The sequence below is a fragment of the Mustela nigripes genome, chromosome 2 (assembly GCF_022355385.1).
Source record: "Mustela nigripes isolate SB6536 chromosome 2, MUSNIG.SB6536, whole genome shotgun sequence".
Taxonomy (NCBI): Eukaryota; Metazoa; Chordata; class Mammalia; order Carnivora; family Mustelidae; genus Mustela; species Mustela nigripes.
In genome coordinates this window covers 203,911,962-203,936,777 of record NC_081558.1, presented here as the reverse complement: position 1 = coordinate 203,936,777, position 24,816 = coordinate 203,911,962, and the positions used below count along the sequence as shown (strand labels likewise).

Sequence of the window (24,816 nt, the reverse complement as noted above, 5' to 3'; positions counted from 1 at the left end):
AGAAATCCTAGCTTCAGCAATTAGATAACAAAAATAAATAAAAGGCATCCAAATAGGCAAAGAAGAAGTCAAACTCCCACTCTTCACAGATGACATGATACTCTATGTAGAAAACCCAAAAGACCCCACCCCAAAATTGCTAGAACTCATATAGTAATTCAGCAAAGTGGCAGGATATAAAATCAATGCACAGAAATCAGTTGCATTTCTATACACTGAGACAGAAGAAAGAGAAATTAAGGAACTGATCCTACTTACAATTGCACCAAAACACATAAAATACCTAGGAATAAGCCTAACCAAAGAGGTAAAGGATCTGTACTCAGAAAACTATAGAACACTTATGAATAAATTGAGGAAGACACAAAGAAATGGAAAAATATTCCAGGTTCATGGATTGGAAGATCACACATTGTTAAAATGTCTATGCTACCAAGAGCAATCTACACATTCAATGTAATCCCTATCAAAATACCATCAACATTTTGCACAGAGCTGGACCAAACAATCCCAAATTTTGTATGGAACCAGGAAAGATCCTGAATAGCCAGAGGAATATTGCAAAAGAAAACCAAAGCTGGTGGCATCACAATTCTGGACTTCAGGCTCTATTACAAAACTGTAATCATCAAGACAGTATGGTACTGGCACAAAAATTAAGACACATAGATCAATGGAACAGAATAGAGAACTCAGAAATGGACCCTCAACTCTATGGTCAACCAATCTTCAACAAAGCAGGAAAGAATATCCAATGGAGAAAAGACAATGTCTTCAACAAATGGTGTTGGGAAAATGGGACAGCCATATGTAGAAGAATGAAACTGGACCCTTTCTTTACACCATACCCCAAAATAGACTCAAAATGGATGAAAGACCTAAATGTGAGACAGGAATCCATCAAAATTCTTGAGGAGAACACAGGGAGCAACCTCTGTGACCTTGGCTATGGCAACTTCTTACTAGATATGTCTCCAAAGGCAAGGGACACAAAGGCAAAAAAATGAACTGTTGGGATTTCATCAAGATAAAAGCTTCTGCACAGCAAAGGAAAGAGTCAACAAAACCAAAAGACAATGTGCAGAATGGGAGAAGATATTGGCAAATATCTTATCATTAGTTTTTGTAAGCTTTTTTTTCTCTGACACCAGCAGCATCAGTATCATTCGGTACGTTAGTTTCTTATGGCTCCTGTAACAAATTACGGCAAATGTGGTGGCCTCCAACAATTGAAATATATTCTTTCACAGTTCTGGAGCCTAGGAATCTGAAATCAGTTTTACTGAGCCAAAGTCAAGGTGACAACATGGTTCTGTTTCCTCCAGACACTTTAGGGGAGAATCTGTTCTCATCTCTTCCAGAGAAGGTGGCTGTTGGTATTCCCTCGTTACAGCACTCCTACCTCTGCCTCCATGGTCATGTCACCTTCTCCTCCTCTATGAAGGCATTTTCCTCTTCCTCTTGTCCATATAAATGGATATACTTGTGATTGCATTTAGGACCCACATAGATCATCCAGGATAGTTTTCCCCTCTGAAGATCCTTAACTACATCTTTTGTCTTAAAAAGTAATAATCATCCTTTGCTGTATAGGTAGTATTTACAGGTTCCAGAGTTTAGGATTCGATACCTTTAGGGAAAATTATTTAAACCTATCACTCCTGGGAACCTGTTAGAATGTAAATTCTCAAGTCCTACTGAATAAGGAACACTAGGGGTGTCTTAACAGCAATCTTGTGGTTTAACAAGTCCCTCAGAGGATTCCAGGAGAATCCTGAAGCTTTAGTACCACTGCTTTAGGACATTATCCATTTCATCTCCATTTAAAAATTACTGGCATCAAAGTGTTCATACTATCATCTTCCAATTTGTGCCTTTTCTTTTTATTAAACATTTTTTTTTCAAATTTCACCCTTTAACATTATCTCTTAAAATTGATTTTTGCTCTTATGTTTATTATAGTCCCTATTTTCTATTTGAACATATTCTAAACTTCTCAAGTTGGACACTTAATATACTAATCCTGAGCTCTTTTTTTTTCAATAAACACTTAAGACTGTAAATTTCATTCTCAGTTTTACTTCCACTGCATTCCCTAAATTCTGATATTGAAATTTCCTTGTCACTAAGTAATTTTAAAAATGCCAATTATTATTCTTTTTGAACTATGAATTATTCAGAAGCATGTTTTGAATTTTGCAAATGTATGAAGTCTTAAAATTTATCTTTTTCTTAGTGGCTTATAACCCAATTGCATTATAGTCAGAGAATCCAGGCTTTATGATAGTGATTCTTTGAATTTTATAAGGACTTACTCTTGGGCTAACATGTAATTAGGTTTGTAAGCATCTCATGTATACTTAAGTATTCCCTGTTGGTTCTAGAATTCCGTATTGTAAATCCCCCTTATATCTATTGTTCACATCTTCTTCCTCTATGGTTTTCATATATCCCCTTGATGCAGTAATAACTGAAAGGTGATGTGAAAGCTTCCTGTATGAAAGATTTGTCCATTTATACTTGTATCTCTATTTTCATTTTATGGAGTATGAGGCCAGTTTACAGGTGGCACTCAAGTTTAGAACTGGGAATATCTGCCTGGGGACATGTAAATCTTTTCTCTCTCTTTAGTGCTTATTCTAACCATGTTTGCAGACTAATGTCAGTGTATGAGCTTCTCAGAGGTGCTGTAACAAAGTGTCACAGAGTAGGTAGCTTAAAGCAACAGAAATATGTTCTCTCAGGGTCCTGGCAGCCAGAAGTCTGAAGTTAAGGTGTCTGCAGGGCCACGCTCTCTATGAAGGTTCTAGGGAATAATCTTTTTTTTGCTTCTGCTAGTTGCTGGAAATCCTCGGCATTGCTTAGCCAGTGGACTCATCATTCTAATTTCTGCCTCATCTTCATGTGGCATTTTCTGTCTCTCTCTCTCTCTACATCCAAATTTCCCTCTTCTTACAAGGACACCAGTCATACTGGACTTAGGGCCCGCTCTAACCCAGTAGGAGGTCATCTTTAACTTGATTTCATCTGCAGAGACCCTCTTTCCAAATAAGGTCACAATGACAGGTTCTGGTTGGACACGAATCCAGAAGAGGCACTATTCAGCCCAGTACAGTGAGCTATTAAGGGAGCTATCTCACCATGTTGATTCGTCTAACATATTTTCCTTCATCACTTTATTTCCAGTCTTTTTCTTTTTTAAAGATTTATTTGAGAGAGAGAGAGTAAGTGAGCATGAGCAGGAGGGGCAGAGGGAGAGGGAGAGAGAATCTCAAGGAGACTGTTCACTGAGCACAAAGCTGGATGCAGCCTCCACCCCACGACCCGAGATCATGACCTGAGTGGAAACCAAGATAATGCTGCTTAACCAACTCCACCACCCAGGCACCCTAAGGCCTTTGGTTTTCTAATTTGCTGTTTCCCTCTCCTTGTTTCTACCATTTCCTAGTTACTCTTGAACTCTGACTACACTTTGTTACTTTCATAGGGCTCCTGGAACAAATTACAACTTTTGAACAAGAGAAACGTATCCTCTCACAGTTCTGGAGGCCAAAAGTCTGAAATGGGTTTCTTGGACCTGGGTCCAAGGTGTCAGCAGAGCCTGAACTCTCTCAGGAGGCTCTAGGGGAGAATCATTTCCTTACCTTCTATAGCTTTCAGAGCTCATTCCTTGGCTCATGGTCCCTTGCTCCATCTTCAAAATCATAATTCCTTCTCCTCTTTTAATTTAAAATCTCCCTTTTTCTTATAAAACCCATGTGATCCTACTCACCTGGAGAATCTAAAATAATATCCCCATCTCAAAATCCTTAATCACATCTGTGAAGTTCCTTTGTCACACAGAGTAACATTTGTAGGTTCTAGGGATTAGAACATGGATATCTTGGGGGGTTTATGATTTAGCCTACCACACACACATATTAAAATTAAGTCATTCCTTTGCCTCCTGAACAATACAAAGAATTAGTAGAACACTTTTACCCTATTGGTTAAAATGCCCTACTTAATTTATATGCAACTCTTCAGGATTTTAGCTATGATTTTCAAGCCAGATAAATCACACTCCAATTATTAGTAGTATTTTTTGTGTTTGTTTGCATTTATGTACGTACTTTCCACTTTGCCATTTATCAGTATTTCTTTCATTTGAGACTTATTATATATTTTTTTTTAAGATTTTATTATTTGAGAGTGAGAGAAAGATATAGAAAATGAGCTGGGTGAGAGGCAGTGGGAGAGGGAGAAGCACCCTGCTGAGCAGGGAGCCCGATGTGGGGCTCAACCCCAGCACTTTGGGCTCATGACCTGAGTTGAAGGCAGACTGAGCCACTGAAGCGCTCCCCATTTGAGACTTCTGGGATGTTTTTCCTTTTCCCTGAAATACACCTTTTATTTTATTTATTTGTTTGTTTGTTTGGTTATTTAAAGATTTTATTTATTTATTTGATGAGATAGAGTGCAAAAGCACAGGCAGGGGGAGGGACAGAGGAGAGAGAGAACCAGACTCCCTGCTGAGCAGAGAGCCCAATGCGGGGCTCAATTGCAGAACCCTGAGATCCTGACCTGAGCCAAAGGCAGAAGCTTAACTTACTGAGCCACAGAGACTCCCCTGAAATACACCTTTTAGAACTTCATTTATTGTTGATCTCTGGTTGGTAAACTCCCTCATTTTTATCTATTCTGAAAACCTTACTTGTCAAGAGTTCTGTTGGAACACAGCACAGTGACCATTACTCCCAACACTTCGAGGATGTTCCTCCACTAGCTTCTGGCTTCCTTTGTCGTGAGGGTATTGTTCCAAGAGCTTTTGGCTTCCTCTGTTGCTGTTTAAGAAATCTGTTGTTACTTTAATTATAGTTCCTTTATAGCAGTGTTGGCAAACATATTAAAGGGACAAATGGGAAATATTTTGTGTTTTGTGGGCCACGTGGTTTCTGTGGTCTAAGCTCAACTACTCAACTCTGCCTCTGTAGGCCAAAGCAGCCACACACAATACATGAATGAACGGCCAGGGCCATGCTCCAATATTTCAGTTTGCCAACCCCTGCTTAACAGTGAGTTGTTCCTTCCCTTTATCTTTTTAGATCTCTTTGCCTTTGATGTTTTGCAATGTCACTACTATATCTAGGTGTGGATTCCCCTTTATTTTGTTTGTGCTTCCAGAATCTATCTTCTGTTTTAAAAGTCGATTCTGGAAAAATATTAGCCTTTCTCTCTCCAAGTACTGCCTTTCTTACATTCTTTTTGGGACTTTTGTTAGTTTTAACCTTCATAATCCTTACTGTTCCTTCCTATTTTCCTTTTATCCCTTTGGGCAACACTCAATGATTTTTTTCAGTCATTAATTCTCCTTCCATCTGTTTACCCTGTCCATTGTGGGTTTTGATTTTAAGAATTCTGTTTCTCATTTTTTTAAGGGACTTTTGGGAAACCTGTTTTTATTAAAGCTGAAGATTACTGGTAGGTATGTATTTATCACAAATGCATATGTTTGCTGAAAGATACAAATGTGGTCACAGTGATACAAAATTAGAAGCAATGAATACATTTTGATATATTCATACAATGGAAATGAGAATATACAAAAGTGAAAATGAGTAAGTCATTGCTGTACACAAGTCCATGGAAGAACCTCATAAAAACACTATTGAATGAAAGAATCTAGACACCAGAGTATATATCATATGATTCATTAATACAGGTTCAAAGTAGGAAGACCAGAGCTGTAGTATAAGGAATGTGGCAGAATCCTAAGACAGCCGGCAAGGCTCACTCCTACTGCTGTACATGCACTGTGTCACCCCTATCCTTTGACTATGGGTAGGACTTTGAATAACTTGATTTCTCTGTAATTAGGTTACATTAAATGGCAATGGTAAAGAAACTTTGCAGTTATAATTAAGGTTCCTAATCAGTTGAGTTTGGATTAATTAGTTAAAAGGAAGATTATACTGGGTGAACTTGACCTAATCAGATGAGCCCTTTCAAAAAGATTCTAGGCCCTCACTGTCAATTTGAAGGTAGAGAAATCCTCCTGCTGGCCACAGAGAAGCAAGGGACCATTTTCTGAACTGTGGAGGTGATCATGGCACAACAACCCAAGAAAGGCCTGAAGAAGGTGAGAATTACCCCCAGCCAACAGCTAGAAAACAGTGACTTTAGTCCCATGACCACATGAAAAAGGATCCTGAGCCCCAGACGAGATCACAGTCATGACCAACACCTTTATTACAGTCTGGTGCGATTCTAGGCAGAGAATCCAGCTTACTATACCCACACTCCTGACCCAGAGACTGTGAGACCACAAATTTGTGCTAATACCAATAAAGTTAGAGCCGTTAGCTACCCAGGAATAAAAAACTAATATGAACAGCCAGGCAGTGGTTTCCCTTGGTGAGTGAGAGGTGATGATTAGGAAGGGAATCTGAAGGAGCTTCTGGAATGCTGGTAATGTTGTACTTCTTGATTTGGTGTAGCCTAAATGGATGTTGACTTCATAAAAATCCATCAAGCTAGACACCTATGATATATACAGTCTATCAGGTATGTTCCACCTCAATACAAAGTTTACATAAAAAGAAAAATGAAAACAATGGATATAGGCATTGGTATGTATTGTTATTTTATACACAAAGTCATTTTGGTGTATGAATCACATACTACATCTACACATAGAATGATTTGCATGTTATCATAAGGGATCTTGGCATGGTTGTATTTCTCTCACTCTTTTCCTGAGTTTTTTCAGTGCTGTCAGAATTTTTCTCTTTTTTTCCAGTCCTATTTTAATTTGTATTTCTTATTCTTCCCAGTATGAGGGAAAAGGGAAAAAAAAAAAGAACTACAACTAAATTTTGGAATGGAATATTATCACTCCTATGTTTTAAAATACACTGTAGTTTTTTTGCTTGCTTCTTTTTTTTCTTTTTGGTAAGCACAAATTAACACTAATGCATTTCCATATCTCTATTTCTCATTTTTAAAAGTCCACTTCAATTTGTTCTTTCCAAACAGTATCTTTTTGTGAGCTTTATGTTAATTCTTTAAACATATCAAACATTCTACAATCTGAATATAACAATTCCACTCTTTATATCCCTTAGGTATCTTTTTTTTTTTCTGCACTCATTGATTGTAGCTTCTCGGTGATCAATAGTTTAGATAATTTTAATGTTAATTTTTTCATGTTAATGTTGCTACCTCACACAGATAGGCTGAATTAAAATCCTACAACAGAGGGTAGCACAATTTATAATAGTAACAGATTACTACTATTTTTCTTTTCATTCAAGTTATAATAAAGTTAGTTTTGCTGTTTCCCTCAGGCCAAATGATCAAATGATGTGGTTTTACAGGTCCTCTTTCTTCGTGAATTTAATAGTTCTTTCCTACCACAAAGAGAGCTGGATCTGCACCTCTCGCCCTGCAGGCTCCAGGCCACCGTTACCGCTCACCAGCACACCTCATCCACTTTTCACCTAGTACTGCTTTCTCATTTGCAGAACGCAGGTATTTCCCTGTCTTTAATTACTGTTATTAGTCTGCTGGGGCCACTATGACAAATACCACAGGCTGGGTGGCTTCGACAGCGTGAATTTATTTTCTCACAATTTTGGAGGCTGAAGTCCAAGTGCAAAGCGTCAGCAGGCTGGGTTTCTTCTGCAGTCTCTCCCCTTGGCTTGTAGAGCTGCCTTCCCATAGCTGAAGGTGCACTTGGCCCTCCTCTTCCTCCTCCCCACCTCATCCCCACGGCCTCTCCCTCCTCCTCCCCTACTTATCCTTTGTTTAGCACTTACTCCCTGTGAAGCCCTGTGCCCAGCACTTTGTGAGGCTGGTCTTAAGGCTCTTCCAGGTGAGTATTGTGAGGGGCTCCTTTTTATAGGTAAGGAAACCTGGCCAGAGAGGCTGGGTCGCTTTCTGACATCAGCCAATACAGGGTGCAGCTGGTATTTTAGCACTGGAGACGCATGGGCAGGCACAGCACATACCCACACGCCCACTGGCAGAAGGTAATGTAACATACAGCGGATACGTACATCAAGGAAGGCTCCGATGCTAACTCCAAAATCACATCACAGAGGGAAGTAGGCCATGCAGAAACTCGTCTCATGTGGATTCCTTCTGTGTGCAGACATCCCTGGTGTCTCCGTATGCTCTCATCTCTTCTTGTAAGGAGGCTGGTCAGACTGGGTCAGGGCCCACCCTGATGACCTCCTTGAACCTTAATTACCTTCTCGAGGCTCTGAGGCCTCTGCTTTCAGCTCAGGTCATGATCCCAGGGTCCTGGGATAGAGCCCCACGTCGGGCTCTCTGCTCCGCAAGGAGCCTGCTTCCTCCCCTCTTTCTCTCTGCCTGCCTCTCTGCCTACTTGTGATTTCTCTGTGTCAAATAAATAAAATCTTTAAAAATAAACAAATAAATAAAAGATGCCATTTTTTGGTCTGTTCAGCAGAGGAGTTCATGGGTCTACGGTCAGGCTTAGGAACTTATAATTTTCAAAAGCTTCTCCAATCGATTCTGTGGCCCAGTTATTATTGTTATTTTTGTTTTCTTCTTCTTCTTTTTTTTTTAGATTTTATTTATTTATTTGACAGAAAGAGAGACAGCAAGAGAGGGGAGTGGGAGAAGGAGAAGCAGGCTGCCCACCCAGCAGAGAGCTTGATATGGGGGATCTGGGGCTCGATCCCAGAATCCTGGGATCATGAACTGAGCCCAAAGCAGACACTCAACAACTGAGCCACCCAGGCACTCCTAGCCCAGTTAAAAATAAATTCTAGATTCTGCTCACTTTGACCCTACACATATAGGCAAGAAGAAAACAGAAATATATGATAAAGGATAAAAGCCAGGAAAAATATGACCAGGGAGAAACATGGAGGCAGAAGGCATTCTAAATAACAGCAATAGAATGGAGACAATGAGCAACTGAAAGTAAATTAAAAATAATTTTTAAATGAAAACATTTTACAAATAAACAAGTCCTATGTTATCATTGTGCAAATGGTACCATAAAGAGCAAATCCCCTGTTTCCTCCTGCCATGTATCGTCTGAGAAGACCCTATGTTCACATACACACATACCCTCTGCTGGGTTTCAAATTTATACACACATGTATACAACAGTATTAAACTGTTCTGTAATGTTTTTTTTCACTTAATGGTATATTAGGAACACCTTCAGACCTGACTCATGTTTAGTGGCTGGATATATCACTCCTGTTCAGATTTTATACATAAAATGCAAATAATATATATCATATATGCATTTACTAGCACTTACGCAACTATTTCCATAGGAGTGATTACCTACCTACCTATGCTGTGTTCTTCCCACCTCTTTCTTTCAAAAAGATTTTATTTATTTATTTGACACAGAGAGGTCACAAGGAGGCAGAGAGGCAAGCAGAGAGGCGGAAGTAGGCTCCCTGCTGAGCAGAGAGCCCATTTCGGGGCTTGATCCCGGGATCCTGAGATCATGATCTGAGCCGGCTTAATCCAGAGCCACCCAGGTGCCCCTCTTCTCACCTTTTTCTATAAAACCTGACAATTTCACTTGTTAACCAAGAAATGACTTCAGTTTCAAAATATGCCAAATACATTCAGCTTCTCCCTCTCTATATATTCATATATATATTCAATATAATAAATATTATCAATATGTACATATCCAGCATAATACACAGCACACACTGTAAGTCAGGACTTGGTGAACTTCAGGACTGAGAGGAGTTCTTGGCCTGCTTGCCTGGAAAGTGCAATAGTTCCTCGTAGACCTCTTGTTGACATTGCTTCCAAAATTTCTTCTAGAATAAAAATTAATACAAAAGGTAAAATCAAAATCATCTGGTGAAGAGTGTATGATCATTAAACAGTATGACTGTAAATGCAGACTATTTACAAATTCTACTCATCTGAGAAAATAATGTATACCAAGTAAATTTCTATTGAGACGGACTTTGGTCAAATGGAAGCACCTGCATTTTCAAGGTATCATGGAGAACTCTAATCAGACTGAACTGCCTTGCTATGCAGCGGTGGCTACTCTGGATTCAAACATTAATTACATTTGTCGTTATAGCAAATAATTAGTTTAGTTACTTCACTCTCATCCTGGCCTTCCACACTTCCTCTGGGATGAAAAAAGTCAATGAAAGTAGGGCAAATTGTACAGTGACACTAAACAGTGCAAGTAAATGAAGTAGCTTATTTCTTTCAGGGATATTGAAAAAGCAACACCTTCCCTTTTGTAAGTAAGTCAGAGTAAAAAGACTGAATTAAGAAAATGGAGTTATAAACAAAGGAAAACTCAGTAATCATGATGTGATTTGAAGGGCTAAGGATGTAAGGTATAAGATGAAAATCAAACTTCTGTAGTGAAAGAGAAGAAAGATTACAGTCAATTTAGGTATGGAGTCATCTGGAAAGCAAGATCTAAAAATCCATCCCATGAGCCATATCCATGACAAAACCTCACACAAACTGAAGAGTCCGTAGCAGAATTGTTAAGGGCACGAAGACTACAATGTGGAGGGAGAAGACCGCCATGTGGAGCGAAAATCCGTAATACTCAGGGTGAGGTGTTAAATGAGGGTATTACAGATTGTGTGTTTGAATTATGAGCTTATCAACTAGGGGAAAATCTGTCCTCCCCCACCTTAAAAAAACTGTACTTTCTAAAACAAGAAAAAACTACATCTTAAAAATCTCTCTCTTCTTTCAATATGAGTGTTATGTTTGTTGTGAGCCGTTGTCAGTGATTCTATTTATAGTATTTCAGGTTACTTTATAGTCTTTAACATTACTAAGTTTTGCTTTCAGCAAAGTGGTTAATGATAAACTGGTGGTTTATCTTTAAAGTACTTTAAAGTAAGTGGTTAAAGATAAACTGGTCTGGATTACCTGGATTGTTTTCTTTGATGGTAACTAGATAGAAGAATCCTCTTGGTGACAGGAGATCTGCAGCCAGTGGGAAGAATCGGTCCATGACTTCCCGACCATTTCTGCCACCAGCCCAAGCTGCTTCTACTCCATGACTTCCTACCTGTGACCATTTAGAAAAGACTGTTTTGTTTTGATTCAAGTTACATTTAGAATCACACACAGAATCTTTCTGACAAGTAACATTCACCAAACAAGTATATACTTTGATTTTACTGCTGTCCATGAGGCAGAAAAGTTGAATCTGAGCCCCACCATTTCCTAGCCCTGTGACCTTATGTAAGTTTGTCATTTTTGTGAATTAGTTTTCTCCCTTATCTGTAAAATCAGAAAAGCAATAGTTTCAACTGTAAAAGTAGAAAAATGATAACAAATTAATTTCTTCCATTGCTAGAATCATGGAGGAACTATATTTGAAGTTTGAAAACACTGCTCTGCCCATACCAAGTGCTTAGTAGTAGTTGTTACTATTTATGCAGTGTTTATATTGATAGACATTAAGTGATTCTTATACTTACTACAGAAGAATCAGGAAGAAACTAAAAGGGAGCTCTTACATTATAAGAGATCTACTTTGCAGGAAGTTAGTTTCAACATGTCCCGCTCAATCTGGCTTTCTTCTAGATTAGAGTATGAATTGTACAGACCTTTTTAGGGAACCCATTTAATACATAAAGGCTCACCAAAGCATTTCTTCATGTAACAATCTAATTATATCATAAAAGCAAAACCCATGAGATTTCACGAGGTCTTAAAAATTTTTAGATTTTTATCATTGTATATTGTTTTCAAAACTAGAGAATATTTTGAAGAAACCATTCAAATACTATTTTAATCCTAACAATTATTTTCTTCCTATATCTTTCACTGGTTTTGTCCATAGGTTAGTTTAAATTAATTGTATACAATCATGCTTACTGTTTTTTTTTTTTTAAAGATTTTATTTATTTGCCAGAGATAGAGAGAGAGAGCACACACAAGCAGGCAGAGAGGCAGACAGAGGCAGCGAGAGAAGCAGGCTCCCTGCCGAGCAAGGAGCCCGCTGCGGGATTCGATCCCAGGACCTTGGGATCATGACCTGAGCCAAAGGCAGCTGCTTAACCAACTGAGCCACCCAGGTGTCCCCATGCTTATTGTTTTTATTCATTTAAATGGTATACATTTCTTCATTAATTTAAATTTCTTTATACCTATACTATTTTATCAATAAGAGAAATACATTCATTATACCTGCTTTAAAAAAAAAACTGCACTTTCCCTTTTTACTGTTTTGCTTGTCTGCTCCTTCCCGATCTCTCTCTCTCCCTTTCTCACACACACAAAGATACACACACACACGCACGCACACACAGAGTTTTTTCTTTTTTGTCCATGTTTTACAAAGACAGAATTATATTCTGTATTTTTACCCAATTATCTTGCTTTTCTCAATCAACAATACCTTCAGATGAGCTCTTCATATGATCAGGTATGGTTCTGATTTACTCTTTTAATGGCGGCCTAAGATTTTATAATGCAAAAGTATCCTATCTTATGTAGCTATTGATGAGCACCTGATGCATTCATTTGCTAAAATTTTTTTGCCTCTAAGTTTTTTAAAAGATTCATTTATTTGTTTTAGAGAGACAGCAATGGAGCTGAGAAGGGGCAGAGGGAGATAATATCCAAGCAGCCTCCTGCTGAGCGCTGAGTCCCATGCGGGCCTGACTGCACCACCCATGACATCAGGACCCGAGCCGAAACCAAGAGTTGGACACTTAAGCAACTGAGCCACCCACGCGCCCCTTTTCACATCTAATTTAAATTATTCCCCTATCTATCATAAATGTCCTGATACAATTTTCCACCAATTATGTTAGGAAACTTATCAGTTCTGTTTTCTGTCAAGACTTTCCTCCTAGAGATTTCTCTTTCCTGGCATTCCTAGAATTACTTCTTTTTCTGGGGCTCTTGTCTTCCTTTTCCTTGGTTTACCCTTGTATTTTGGTGCAGCCCATTCTATGGATGTTTCATCAGGTAAAATGGTCTGTGGACAGACACACTGGATGGTGATAAGCCTGTCTCTCGTTCTTCTCAACTAGGACCCCTCTGTGCTAGACCCTGTTTATATGCCTCCCCAGGGATGCTCAGCCAGGTTTATCTGCTTGAATTAGAAATGACCCTACAGGGAGATCTCTTGGCTCAAGCAGATTCTTACAGACCACAGAAGGAGTGTTTCCATCTTTCCAGGGAGGAGTCATGTTTGGTGGTCTGCTGCTTGCCTGCTACCTGAGCCTTGCTGGGCCTGCTCTTGATCCTTGGCACACACTAGAAGTGCCTCAGCTCCTGTTTCTAGATATACCAGTAAGTACAGCCACAATTGTTTAGATGCACAAACTCCCATTATTTTTATATTATGTCTCCTGGATCTAAACCCTAAGTCTCTTATCTTTTGCCTTCATAATTTCCTTCTTTTTATCTTCATGCGCTGTGCACTATAATCTTTCATCTGATTTCCAGAACACTGATTAGGTCTTGACAGAGACCAGATCCTCTTTTAATTCATTTCCTGATGTTTTATTTTGTAAAACATGTTTTTAAAGCTCAAGGAAGTCTTCATTGTCCTACACTTCGATTCTGCTGTCCAGCTAACTGCTCAGCTCATGGGAATTATGACACTCACTCTCGCTGTTGGGACTGTGAAAGAGCAGAGGTCCTGCCTCCTCTCAATCATCTCCGTGTTCCAGCAACTCAGCAGAAGCAAGTACGCAGCTTAGTAGTGGAAATGCGGGAGAAAGGAAGCCCATTCGTGTCCCCATGTTCCCAGACTCTCCTCTTCATTCACTAGTCTCGCCAGAAGTTTACAGATCTGATAGACCATGATTTACTTAACTGCATTTCCTCTGTACATATATAGGTTCATATTATTTGCCATCATAAATAAACATGCAATAAGCATATTTTTATGAACATCAACTTTTATTCTACTGTTGAATTATCTTTTCTTTCTTTCTTCTTTTTTTTTTTTTTAAATATATTTTTTATTTATTTGACAGAGAGAGAGAGAGAGATCACAAGTAGGCAGAGAAGCAGGCAGAGAGAGGAGGAAGCAGGCTCCCTGCTGAGCAGAAAGCTCCATGCGTGGCTCCATCCCAGGATCCTGGGATCATGACCTGAGCCAAAGGCAGAGGTTTTAACCCACTGAGCCACCCAGGTGCCCCCCCCCTTTTTTTTTTAAAGATTTACTTATTTATTTGTGAGAGAGAAAGACAGCAAGACAGAGTGCACAAGCAGGGGTAGCGGGAGGCAGAGGGAGAAGCCACCGAGTAAGGAGTTTGACACAAGACTCCATCCCAGAGTCCTGGGGTCACAACCCAAGCCAAAGGCAGAGGCTCAATCGACTAAGCCACTGAGGCGTCCCTTGAATGATTTTCTTCAATTATATCTCAAGGACTGAAATTATTGGACTGAAACATTTTTATCATTCTTGAGATTTATTCATACAGTCCCTTCCTAAAGAGTTGTACTAAGCTGCATTGGCCTCAATCTCTGTTAACCCTATCACAATGACTTTCCTTCTCATAGGCGTTCCTAGTCAGAGGAGCAAGAAGTTCTCAGTTGCTTAGCTGCCCTTCGTAGTAATAGCAGCTACACAGACTTTGCCATCTCGGCAGAGGACAATGTTTATCAGCCTTGCCATGATTCACTGATGAATAAAACAGGATCATGAAAAGTTCAAGGAAAGCGGCCTTAGTTCATTATTAAACTTTGTCAACCTTGACCATTCTCTCTTTAAATTCAGATATGATTTACCTCTTCATTATTGAGATTTTCCAAATCATGTATTTCAAGATGTTTCTTTTCCCTACCTGAAATAAGAATCAGCGCCCCCACACCTGTGAAAGGAGTAAATTGTTGACTTTCAGAAAGAATTCCTATAATGAATTTAAGGATGATTAAAAATATTGTTTTGCAAATTTGCCATTCATGATAAAGGGGACACATACACAAATTTAAACATATGGCTTGATTTTGATAGGAATTTTAAGGATGAATATGGGTCACTGTATTTCCATTCGTTTGAGATTCCTTTCCTGTGTCTACCAACATACCTGACTATTGACAATTATGAGTAATATCAGACCGGTCTGTATTGATCAGCAGCTGATTAATGTCATATAATGAGTTCCTTTGATTTTATAAGGAAAATACCTGAAAATATTAATAATTAAATCTTGTTACCATCTTACCTCTTCAGGTGGAGTCACTACATAGGGGGGATTAAACACCAGAAGATCAACTTTTTCCTTCAATCTTGGTAATAAGCCTTTGACCTAAATGTTTTAATAGTCAGAATTTTAAACTGGACTCAGAATTAAAATAGATAAATACATAAATCTTTAAAAATACTTTCTTCCCATGTTTTTAGAGAAAAATGCGTTAGAGGACTAAAATTATAGACAGAGATAATATTTTTATATTTTCTTCAGATATAGGTTAAATGCATTTACCTAAAAACAGGAAATTAAACTATTTATCAGGATGAACATAAAACGAATGTACAAAAAGCCTCTGCTTTTCAACAGCTCATATGTTTACTTTTGGGTTCACTTTTGAAGATTAAATAAGGAAGCAAGCTCTCCTATGTTCTATATAGATATACATATGTTTTTAACCTATTGCTCTAGCTTAAACATTTATTTTCTGTAACCAAGAGAAATGTTTTATGAGATAACAAAAAACATGAGAAAATACATACGTATAAAAATAGATATACATATATGTGCATATATATATATATATGCTTTACTCATAAAATAAAGATATATAAATAAATGTATTGGCTGGAACAATTAGATATCAAAGAGAGGACTGAAAAAAGTAAAAGAAACACTGAAAATCTCAGTTGTTGGGCATTTTGTAAATCTTTAAACCATTGGGTGCAATTTTCTGTGAACCCACAACAAAAATGTCTTTTTGAACAAAGTGCTTTCAGGGCACAATGCCATTTAAAGTATTCCTTTGGTTCCTCTGATGACTGAATTACATACCTACTCACAGAACCTGGTCTCGTCATGCCACCCTGCGCTGTCACAGGCACAGTAAGGTAAAAACACCGTATGTGGATGGGACATCACCTCTAAAGCCATTTCCTTCAATTGCCACTTTGTAGAGGCTCTCATCCATTAATTCTGAGGCTGTTTCTTTTCTTTTCTTTTCTTTTTTTTTTAAGATTTATTTATTTGAGAGAGAGACAGAAAGAGCGCGTGCACACATGCCTGAACAGGGCAGAGGAAGAGGAAGCAGACTCCCCACTGAGCACGGAGCCTGATGTGGAGCTCCATCCCACAGACGCTGAGATCCGGACCCGAGTTGAAATTAAGAGTGGATCAGTCGGTCACTAGCAACTGCGCTTAACCAACTGCGCGCCAACCAGGCGTCCCCTGAGGCTGTTTCTTGAGCTGGAATAGCTGAAGTACTTCAAGGCAGGGTCCGAAGTCTCGGGAATTTTATTAACATTCTTAAAATTCTCCCATATAGGCACAGAGACCTGCCATTATTCACTAAATATTTTTCTTTAAATGGACCTTTTTTTTTTGTTAAATAAATTTGCTCTAAAGGGAAACCAGTATTGCTTCCTGGAAACAGAAATGACTACAAGAATAAATGGGATATAAATTTAAAAAAATGTCATGGTTATAGTTACTGCTTCCAGTCTGAGAGTGATGCAGGCCTTCTGCCTCTTTGTTAAAGAGACATTTGGTGGGGCCCCTGGGTGGCTCAGTCAGTTAGGCATCTGCCTTCAGCTCAGGTCATGATCCCAGAGTCCTGGGACTGAGTCCCACATGGAGCCTCACATGAAGCACCCCCACCCCCACCCGCTCACCGTGGGGGGGGCTGCTCAGCAGGGAGCCCGCTTGTCCCTCTCCTCCTCCTGTCCTGCTTGTGCTCTCTCTCACAGTCTGTCTTTCACATAAATAATAAATACATAAATATGTAAATATGAGACTGACGTGCTACTACTGGCTAACGAGGCACCTCATAAATATTTAAAATAAATAAAATCTTTGAGAGGAAAAAAAAAGAGACATTTGCAAATGTTTAAAAGGTGTTAAAACTGAGACCTTCTCCCAGATGTGATCAAAATGGCTGAAGGAGGATTAGAGAGGAAAGAGCTTTTATATCATGTGATTCAAAGTTATTTAACACTCAGTCATACCGTCTCAGTACTGGGCACATCACTGGGCGATTTACACACAGTGTGAAACACTGCCTTACTGCTTCCATTTTATCCCGGTTTCTAAAAGCATTTCTGTTTGTCATCTTAATAGGCCTGTTAACTGTAAAGTTCAAAGAGAACACACGAACAGTATCTTTGAGGAGGTGTTATGGAGGTACCTCTTCTTTCTCTATTCATTTAAAAAGTGAAAAGTAACATTTTTGAGGGAAGTGATTCAGGAATACCTTTGTCTGCAAGTAGTAAGATGACTAGTTATCTGCTGTTCCTTTTGGTAGTGATACTGCAGCATGAGGAAATATATTTGAAATCACCAATTTTCAATTACATAAAGAAATTAAGTTTCTCACATTGTAAAAAAAAAGAAAAAAAAAAGTCCAGAAGGTAATATTCCAGAAATGTTGAGAAGGGAAACTAAAAAAGAATTTGCTTTGTAATTGTTTACAATGGCTCTGAGGTGGGGGCACCTGGGTGGCTCAGTCATTAAGAGGCTGCCTTCGGCTCAGGTCATGATCCCAAGGTCCTGGGAATGAACCCCATGTCGGGCTCCCTGCTCAGCGGAGAGCCTGCTTCTCCTCCCTCTGTCTGCTGCTCTGCCTACTTGTGCTCTCTATCTCTCTGTCAAATAAATAAATAAAATCTTAAAAAAAAAAAAGGTTCTGAGGTACTATATATTAATAATCATTGCAGTATGGATTTTAAATAAAGGAAAAAATTGATATTAAAATACAGAAAATTATGTAGTTTAGAAAGGAAATGGATTTAAATGAGAATATGAGATATAAGGTCTAATCCCACACCCCCCCCCTCCATCCACATTCAGCTTTTGGGTGGTCTCAGAACATTAGAACAGATCTAAAAGTGGGGAAGTAAGCAAAAATAGCCTCTGACAAGAAGTTTTAAATTCAAACAGCAAAATGTACTTGATTTATAGGAGAGGCTCTTATTTAGAGCCCCTGAACTCTTAGCTTAAATACAAGTTTAACTAAATCACTTGTTTGGTATTCTAGCAAACAGCACATGGAAAGAGAGAGCAGAAATGCCACTAACAGGAAACAGTAAAATAAGACAACATAAAGCAAGGGAAAAGAGACAAAGAGGAGAGGAAATGAAAACTCAAATCACTGCAGGCTCTAGCTACTCAGTGTAAGGCAGAAAGCCCTGAGTAATCCTCATCACAGCTAGCACAGAAAAGGAACTAAGGCTCATCTTAATGACCCGGAATCAATCAAAGATCAAGTTATGTTTAGTTTGTTTTAGGAATGTAAGGAAAGCCATATGACATATCTGAAAAAAGTCTTTTTTCTAAAACTAAAAAAGAAGCAAAATAAAAGTACTGCTTGGTAAACAGGTAAGCTGAGTTATCTAAAACAATGATTTTGATCATGGCTGTGGTCATCTATGCCTACTGTTCTGAATATTAAACAAACACAGAGTTTTGTAAGTGGATCATAATCTGTGCTAATGCCTCCTTCTTCCTCCTTTCTTTGTCAGCATTCAGGGTCACCATCACCTCAAACCACCGAAAGAGTTGACTGGCACGGACTACCATGAGCCATGTCCTGAAACAGCCGGGAGACTTCTAGATTTAGAATCAATGGTCTGGGCTTAAATTCTGTAATTATCACTCTCTTAGTTACAGGACTTTAAAAAATGAACCTCACCTCAGTTTCTACCTCTGTTAAAATAAATATATTCTGAATTTCTTATTTATCTAAAGTTTTATTATTATTCCAAAACCATATATTTAACACTAATCATGGACACAATAAAGAAATAAGTTAAAATTTTAAAGGGCAAAACCTTCACGGTGATCCCCTGTAAATCACCTGAGTACCTTTCTTGATAATCTAGTTTTTAATAGCAGTAACAAGTTCTAATAGGTAAGAATTTCTTACATATTTGGCTTAATTCAGTCTAAGCTGAAAAATCACTTCTGAGTTTAAAAAAGCAGAAAAGCTAAATACTCTTAACACTAAGAATACACATCACGAAGCACGGAAAGCATTTTTATTTCTATCCCTATCTGGTACTTGGTGTTAAGATTCTTTGCTTACAAAAAAGCACTTCTAACAACAACAAATATCCAAAATTATCCAAGTCTTACTAATTAAAATATTAAAGGAAAACGGTACTGGGAAATATATGTGTCACTTAAAATGATGGTTCTGTAATTGTGGTGTGTTTTTTTACCTTCCAGGCCTCATTGCCCTCTTCCTTCTGATTTCATCTCCTTGATCTCTAATGGGTAAATTCTCTATCCTCTCATTCTCAATGAGAATGAGAATTTAGCTTGGGTTGGGCTTATCCCAATGCAGCTGTCCGGGGTGGGACTATGACTCAGGCCTAAATCAGTCATCTGCATATTTCAATCCCCTTTGGCCACAGTGAGAGATTTTGAGATGGCATATGATCCAAGATGATCCAAGCAACACTCATTCTGGGGCTTGTAAGACTAACTAAATAGAAAGAGTTTCTTTCCATGGAAGGATAAGGGAGGTGTTTGCTGAGAAGTAAGAAACAGACATGCAAGTATCTTCTTACCAAGAAGAAAAAGACTACCTAGACATAGAGCCAACAGAGAAGTTCAGAGCTAAGAAAAAGATGCCTGTCATATCATTTGAGTTCCTGAGGCCAGCTGGCACAGCTGTGTGTGTGAAGCCACACACTTTACCTCAGCCAGTTTAAACTGGATTCTCTGTCACTTCTGACCAAAAGATGACTGATCCTTCCAAGACAGTAGGAATTTCCTTTGAATTTTGGACAAGATGAATTACATCAGTTAAGAATTTACTTTGTAAATTATGGGGTATAATATTTAGTGGTTAAAAGTTAATTAATTTATCACTCAAGCTTCTTTGACCTAATCATCTTAACCTTAACTTATTTGAAAAGGAAATTAAGTATTATTGGACAAGGATGAATAGCTCACCAAGTCTGTAATTACTGGCTGAATGTGGACTTTGTTACAGTATGCTGTCTCCAGAGTGCAAGCTGCTGCTTCAGGGTTGATATCAGTGCACCTAGAAACAGAAAAGAAAGAAAACTGTATTTTATGACCATGAGGCAACCTATTACTGAAAAATTTAAAAATGTTCCACAGCTTTTTTACAAAGCAGATTTAGAAAAAAATGAAAATGCTTTAATAATGGTGAAGGAAAAAGAAACAAGATGTTATATTAATGAAAAAGATTGTTATATTGATACAATGTGCAAGAGTAGAAACTACACATACATGCATACACATCTGAAGAAATTAAATTATGAATCTAATGAATACTATGCCACCACAAAAATGAAATTTAAAAGGAATTTTTGAAAAATAGTCATGATACAATATTAAGAACATAGGGAATGGGAAAAAAAGAAAGAAACACACTTGGACCATGTGTGGTAGAATTGGAAATGATTTTTATTTTCTTCTAAACTTTCCATATTCTCAAATTTTCTGAAAAAATTAAGTAATTTTCAATTTTTTTCTGGTAATCATTGCCTAAAAAATTTCAAATTTAGAAATATCCTAAAAATTATTTTGTTGCTTCTATAATTATGCAGTATGATGGAACAGTTTTGGACATGCAGTTAAAATGTTTAGGGAAGAATAATTTATAATCTGAGTCCTTACTACACTTAAGTAGACCCTTTCAGATATATACCATTCATTTATAAAAATGATTTCATTCCGGCAGTCATACCCCTAGTGAATTTCTTAGTGGAAGATGTGGATGAATTTGATATACTTATACTTACATGTACAAAGCTTGAGGACCTATCATAGAGGCTAGGAATGCAGATACCACTCCAGACCCTGATCCAACTTCAAGGCATATTTCCACTCTAAAAAAACAAAATAAAATAAATGAGTAGAGTAGGATAAAAATATACATCACAGAAAATGATGCTCAATCTACTTTTAATGTGTATTTCTCCAGCATCACTCATCTGCAAATACATGGAAATACAAAAGAAATTTATAAACACACTAATTTCTGACAACCACTTTGTGCTCATGTAATACTGTTTAACTCAGAATTGTTTGGGGTGTGTAATTAAAGTTCATAAAATAGACGTCTTCCAATTAATTACTACAAAACATTATATAAAACTATGGAATAAGGTTGAGGGTTGAAAATATTAATATGAAAAACATCAACCCTTCTCACAGGGGTTTAGTAGTTTAGTACTTCCCTGAAATGATAGGGTTAGTTATTATACTATTTATTTATGATGTTTTCTCTATCATTTAAAAGTACGTAACATTCACAAATCCATTAGCATATCCTAGGGGGAAAAAAATTCCCCCTTTCTCTTAATAGATTTAGAGCAGGAAGAAAATTTGTTATTTGTACAGCTGTACACGGAACTGAGAAAATCTCACAGAATCTGATCTTATAATATTAGTATAATTTTAAAATGCTTTTGAATAAATTCTTTATTACACTCTATTTTAACCTTCAATTAAATTTACTTCCCTGCCTATAATCTACATACGCATCAGAAGCACTAGTTTTCTCCAATCACAGAAATGGGTTTAATGGGATGTAGGTCTTGCTGGCTACTAACGCCTCAAACAACTATCCAAAAATAAACTCTAGCAGCTTCTAATTTTTGGAATCAATCCACATTATCTGACAAAACTTTATTAATATGTGGGAAGATCTTATCAGGAGGCTTTTATTTGAAAATAACTATCATGCTTTCATAAACAGAATCTCAAGAACAGAAATAATCTGACTTTATAACAAAATCCGCTCCTTTCACAACATACTTTACAGTGCAATTTGTGCTTGTAAATCTTTCTAGGGTATCGAGACTAAAAGACAAATTACGTTCTGCATTCCAGTAAGTCCCAAAGTTCCATCGTTTACAATGAAAAGCTGATTTAATAAGCGTTGGGGCACTTTATAGATGGAAAAACCTGACCAGGTTGAAGAGAGAGAAACACAATACAGAAATACAGATCTATGAAGCCTGACTGCGGTTTCATCTTGAGATCATCAACTTCAAGTCTTGATCTTGAAATAAATCTAATTACTCGGATTCCTTTCATTAAAAAAATAACCATGCACGTATTCATTCTTTTAATGTCATTTAACATTTATGGGGGGGGCACTTCAACAAGTCAATTTTATTATTTACAAAGTGCTAGGGAAAATTCCATAGGCTGCTAGCTCTGTAGCTAGTTTAACATTTTAAGGTAATGAAACATGACGCTCTGCAGTCGCACTAGCCACGTTTCAAGGGTTCTGCAGCCACACGTGGCGAACCGGCCGGTGGTTCAGGGCAGAATATGCCGTTCAGTGGGTTTCAAAATACTTATCCACGCCACGACCCCACAACCTCACTTCATTTTGTGCCCTTCCCTTACTATAGGGTGCTTTTTTTGTACAGTGAGTAAATTAAATGACACGCAACTTTTAATACTGACGAAAACATTTTATATTAATAAGCCACGTTTTTCGGGATATTTGGTTTTTAAACGTGTTCTCACATCACTGCTCTCGGGGGCTTGTGGAAAAGACACGCGCTGGCGTAGGAAGGAGCGGTGGAGCTCCTGGGACCAAAGCAACATGATGGCAAAAGTAGAGAGCTCCCCGGCCCGCTCATTACAGGAATCTAAAGGGAAATGGTCTGTAAGGGTTGTGTGTCCATGCTCGCCACGTCTGCGGACACCGCCTCCTCTCGGGGCAGACTGCATCCCTTCTTTCCCCGGCTCTCCTCCACCGCTGCCTCTGCAGGACGCCCGAGCCCTCTCCCGCGGGGACCCTCGTCCTCCTCGCACCCTGTCAGCTCGGCCGCTGCTGCCTCGAGCGCGTCCAGCAGCAGGAACGTATCCTCGGCGGGCTCGTACACATGGGTGAAGGCGCCGCGGCCCACGTGCCCATGCAGCGGTGTGGGGAAGCTGGGAGCCGCCATGTTTCTTCCCTCTGTCCCACGCGCAGGCGCCGAAGTTCCCCGCGCGCAGGCCCAACAGCGGGGGGCGGGGCAATAGGGGGCGGAGCAGTGGGGGCGGGGCGCCAGAGGCGGAGAGACGAATCTGGGCTTGTTATTTCTGTTTGTTGGTGAATGTTCTTGGAATTTCTAAGTAAACAGTTACGTAATCTGCAACTGCTGACATTTACTTTCTTATTTAGAATATTTAAATTTATTTTATTTCATAGGTTAGCCCTTGATGCAGGGCATCCTTGATTGCTTTTGACTAAAGGGAGTATTTTTTCCTTTATATTCAAAAGTTTTCTTCTATTTCTTGTTTGCAAAGAATTGAAAAAATACATAATGGTTACTAAATTTTACTTTTTTAAACATCAATTGAACTTTAAGTTTTGAGCTTTAAGATTAAAATTTTTTTCTCACTTAATTTTTTACTGTAGTATATTATAAAAATTACCTTCCTAATGTTGAATCATGAAGGCACTTTTTATAAGTCTCACTCAAGCAAGATGATTTTTCTTTTAATATCCTGCTGAATTTGGAATGCTAATAATCTAGCTCTGTTTTGATTATGCTGTCCTCACCAGATGAGTTAGGACATTGTTTCTGGAACATTTGGTAGAACTCATCCATGAAATTGGATGGATTTAGTGGGGTTTTTTTGTTTTTGTTTTTCGTTTTTTGTTTTTAGTGGATGGTTCTCTGCTGTTTTGGGGCATCTTCTATAGATTGTTAGATTCTTCAGACATTTGTACTCCTTTTGAGTCAATTTTTGCAATTTTCCAATAAAACATTTTTACATCTAGTTTTTAAAACTTGAGTAACAAAAAATACAGGTAAATACCTAGATACCATTTTTTAAAAACCTGAGTACCTGTCACCCAGAATTGATAATTAATACTACTTTCTCATATTTCCTTAAGAGTATTTTATTTTAAAAATACATATTTTTACTATTTAATACGTGTGTTAAATGTAATATTTATTATAACGAATTAGCTTCATTATCATGGAGACTCACAAACCCAAAATCTGCAGAGCCAATTTCCTATCCTTAAAAGAGTTTTTAAATATAAGAACTAACATAATACAGACGAAGTGAATGTTTTTTCTGTATTCATCCTCAGTTCCATTTTGGAAACCTCTCTCCAACCTGACTTCTCTCATGAATTTAGCGTGTATCCCTCAAATCAATGTTTTTATGTTTTTACCTTCAGATATTCATGAGCAGTGAATGGTTAGTATGTTGTCAAATTTGTTTCGCTGGTAATAGTTTGGACAAACTGTTCTTCCCTTTTCTTTTTCACTGAAAATTCTCACTCTGTGTTTATATATGTATATATAAAGTTAGTTTACTCCTTTTCATTCTTTTTCATTGCCAGATAGTATTATATGTAAATATAAAATATCCTATCTGGAATGGATAAATATCTATTGGTAAACATGTAATCCTCTCCAGATTTTCATTATTTTAAACAACACTGTGATTAACTTTCTCAAACAAGCTTTTTTCTGATCCTGTACAAAAGTTTCCTGGGATCCAAGCCAGAATGGATTAGCAGTGTTGTATACACATTTTCAATTTTACTAAATATTTTCAAACTTCCAAATTTCTTTCCAAACTGTGTTTAGTTGGTGGGAGACTTAATATTTGATTTATTATTATTAGACTTATTTTTAAAATTTATTTTAAACTGAATTGGCCTGGTTGTGATAGAGTTTAGGCATGT

At 37.9% G+C, this 24,816-nt stretch overlaps 1 protein-coding gene across 2 annotated transcripts; it reads right to left on the bottom strand.

Annotated features, from left to right (window-relative positions):
* Nucleotides 1-5,388: 5,388 nt before the first annotated feature.
* N6AMT1 (N-6 adenine-specific DNA methyltransferase 1) lies at nucleotides 5,389-23,112 on the bottom strand. 2 transcript variants are annotated; one of them, XM_059392207.1, is made up of 6 exons: nucleotides 22,938-23,112; nucleotides 20,906-20,992; nucleotides 20,088-20,178; nucleotides 15,168-15,251; nucleotides 10,900-11,041; nucleotides 5,389-9,803 (listed from the first exon to the last, which is right to left on the bottom strand). In XM_059392207.1, exons 1-6 carry the CDS (start codon nucleotides 23,069-23,071, stop codon nucleotides 9,697-9,699), a joined length of 645 nt encoding a protein of 214 aa, XP_059248190.1. In that variant the 5' UTR covers nucleotides 23,072-23,112; the 3' UTR covers nucleotides 5,389-9,696. The 2 variants fall into 2 exon arrangements, with proteins under 2 accessions (XP_059248190.1, XP_059248191.1); XM_059392208.1 differs by lacking the exon at nucleotides 15,168-15,251.
* Nucleotides 23,113-24,816: the final 1,704 nt, after the last annotated feature.

Bases quoted from the DNA above. Each gene is read 5' to 3' on its own strand.
- N6AMT1 (XM_059392207.1), bottom strand. From the start codon at position 23,071: ATGGCGGCTCCCAGCTTCCCCACACCGCTGCATGGGCACGTGGGCCGC. The intron at 15,252-20,087 runs GTGAGCTATTCA...TAAAACATTTAG, and splicing joins AGCCAGTAATTACAGACTTG to GTCAAAGGCTTATTACCAAG. The intron at 11,042-15,167 runs GTAAGATGGTAA...AAATGGTCACAG, and splicing joins TAGTGACTCCACCTGAAGAG to GTAGGAAGTCATGGAGTAGA.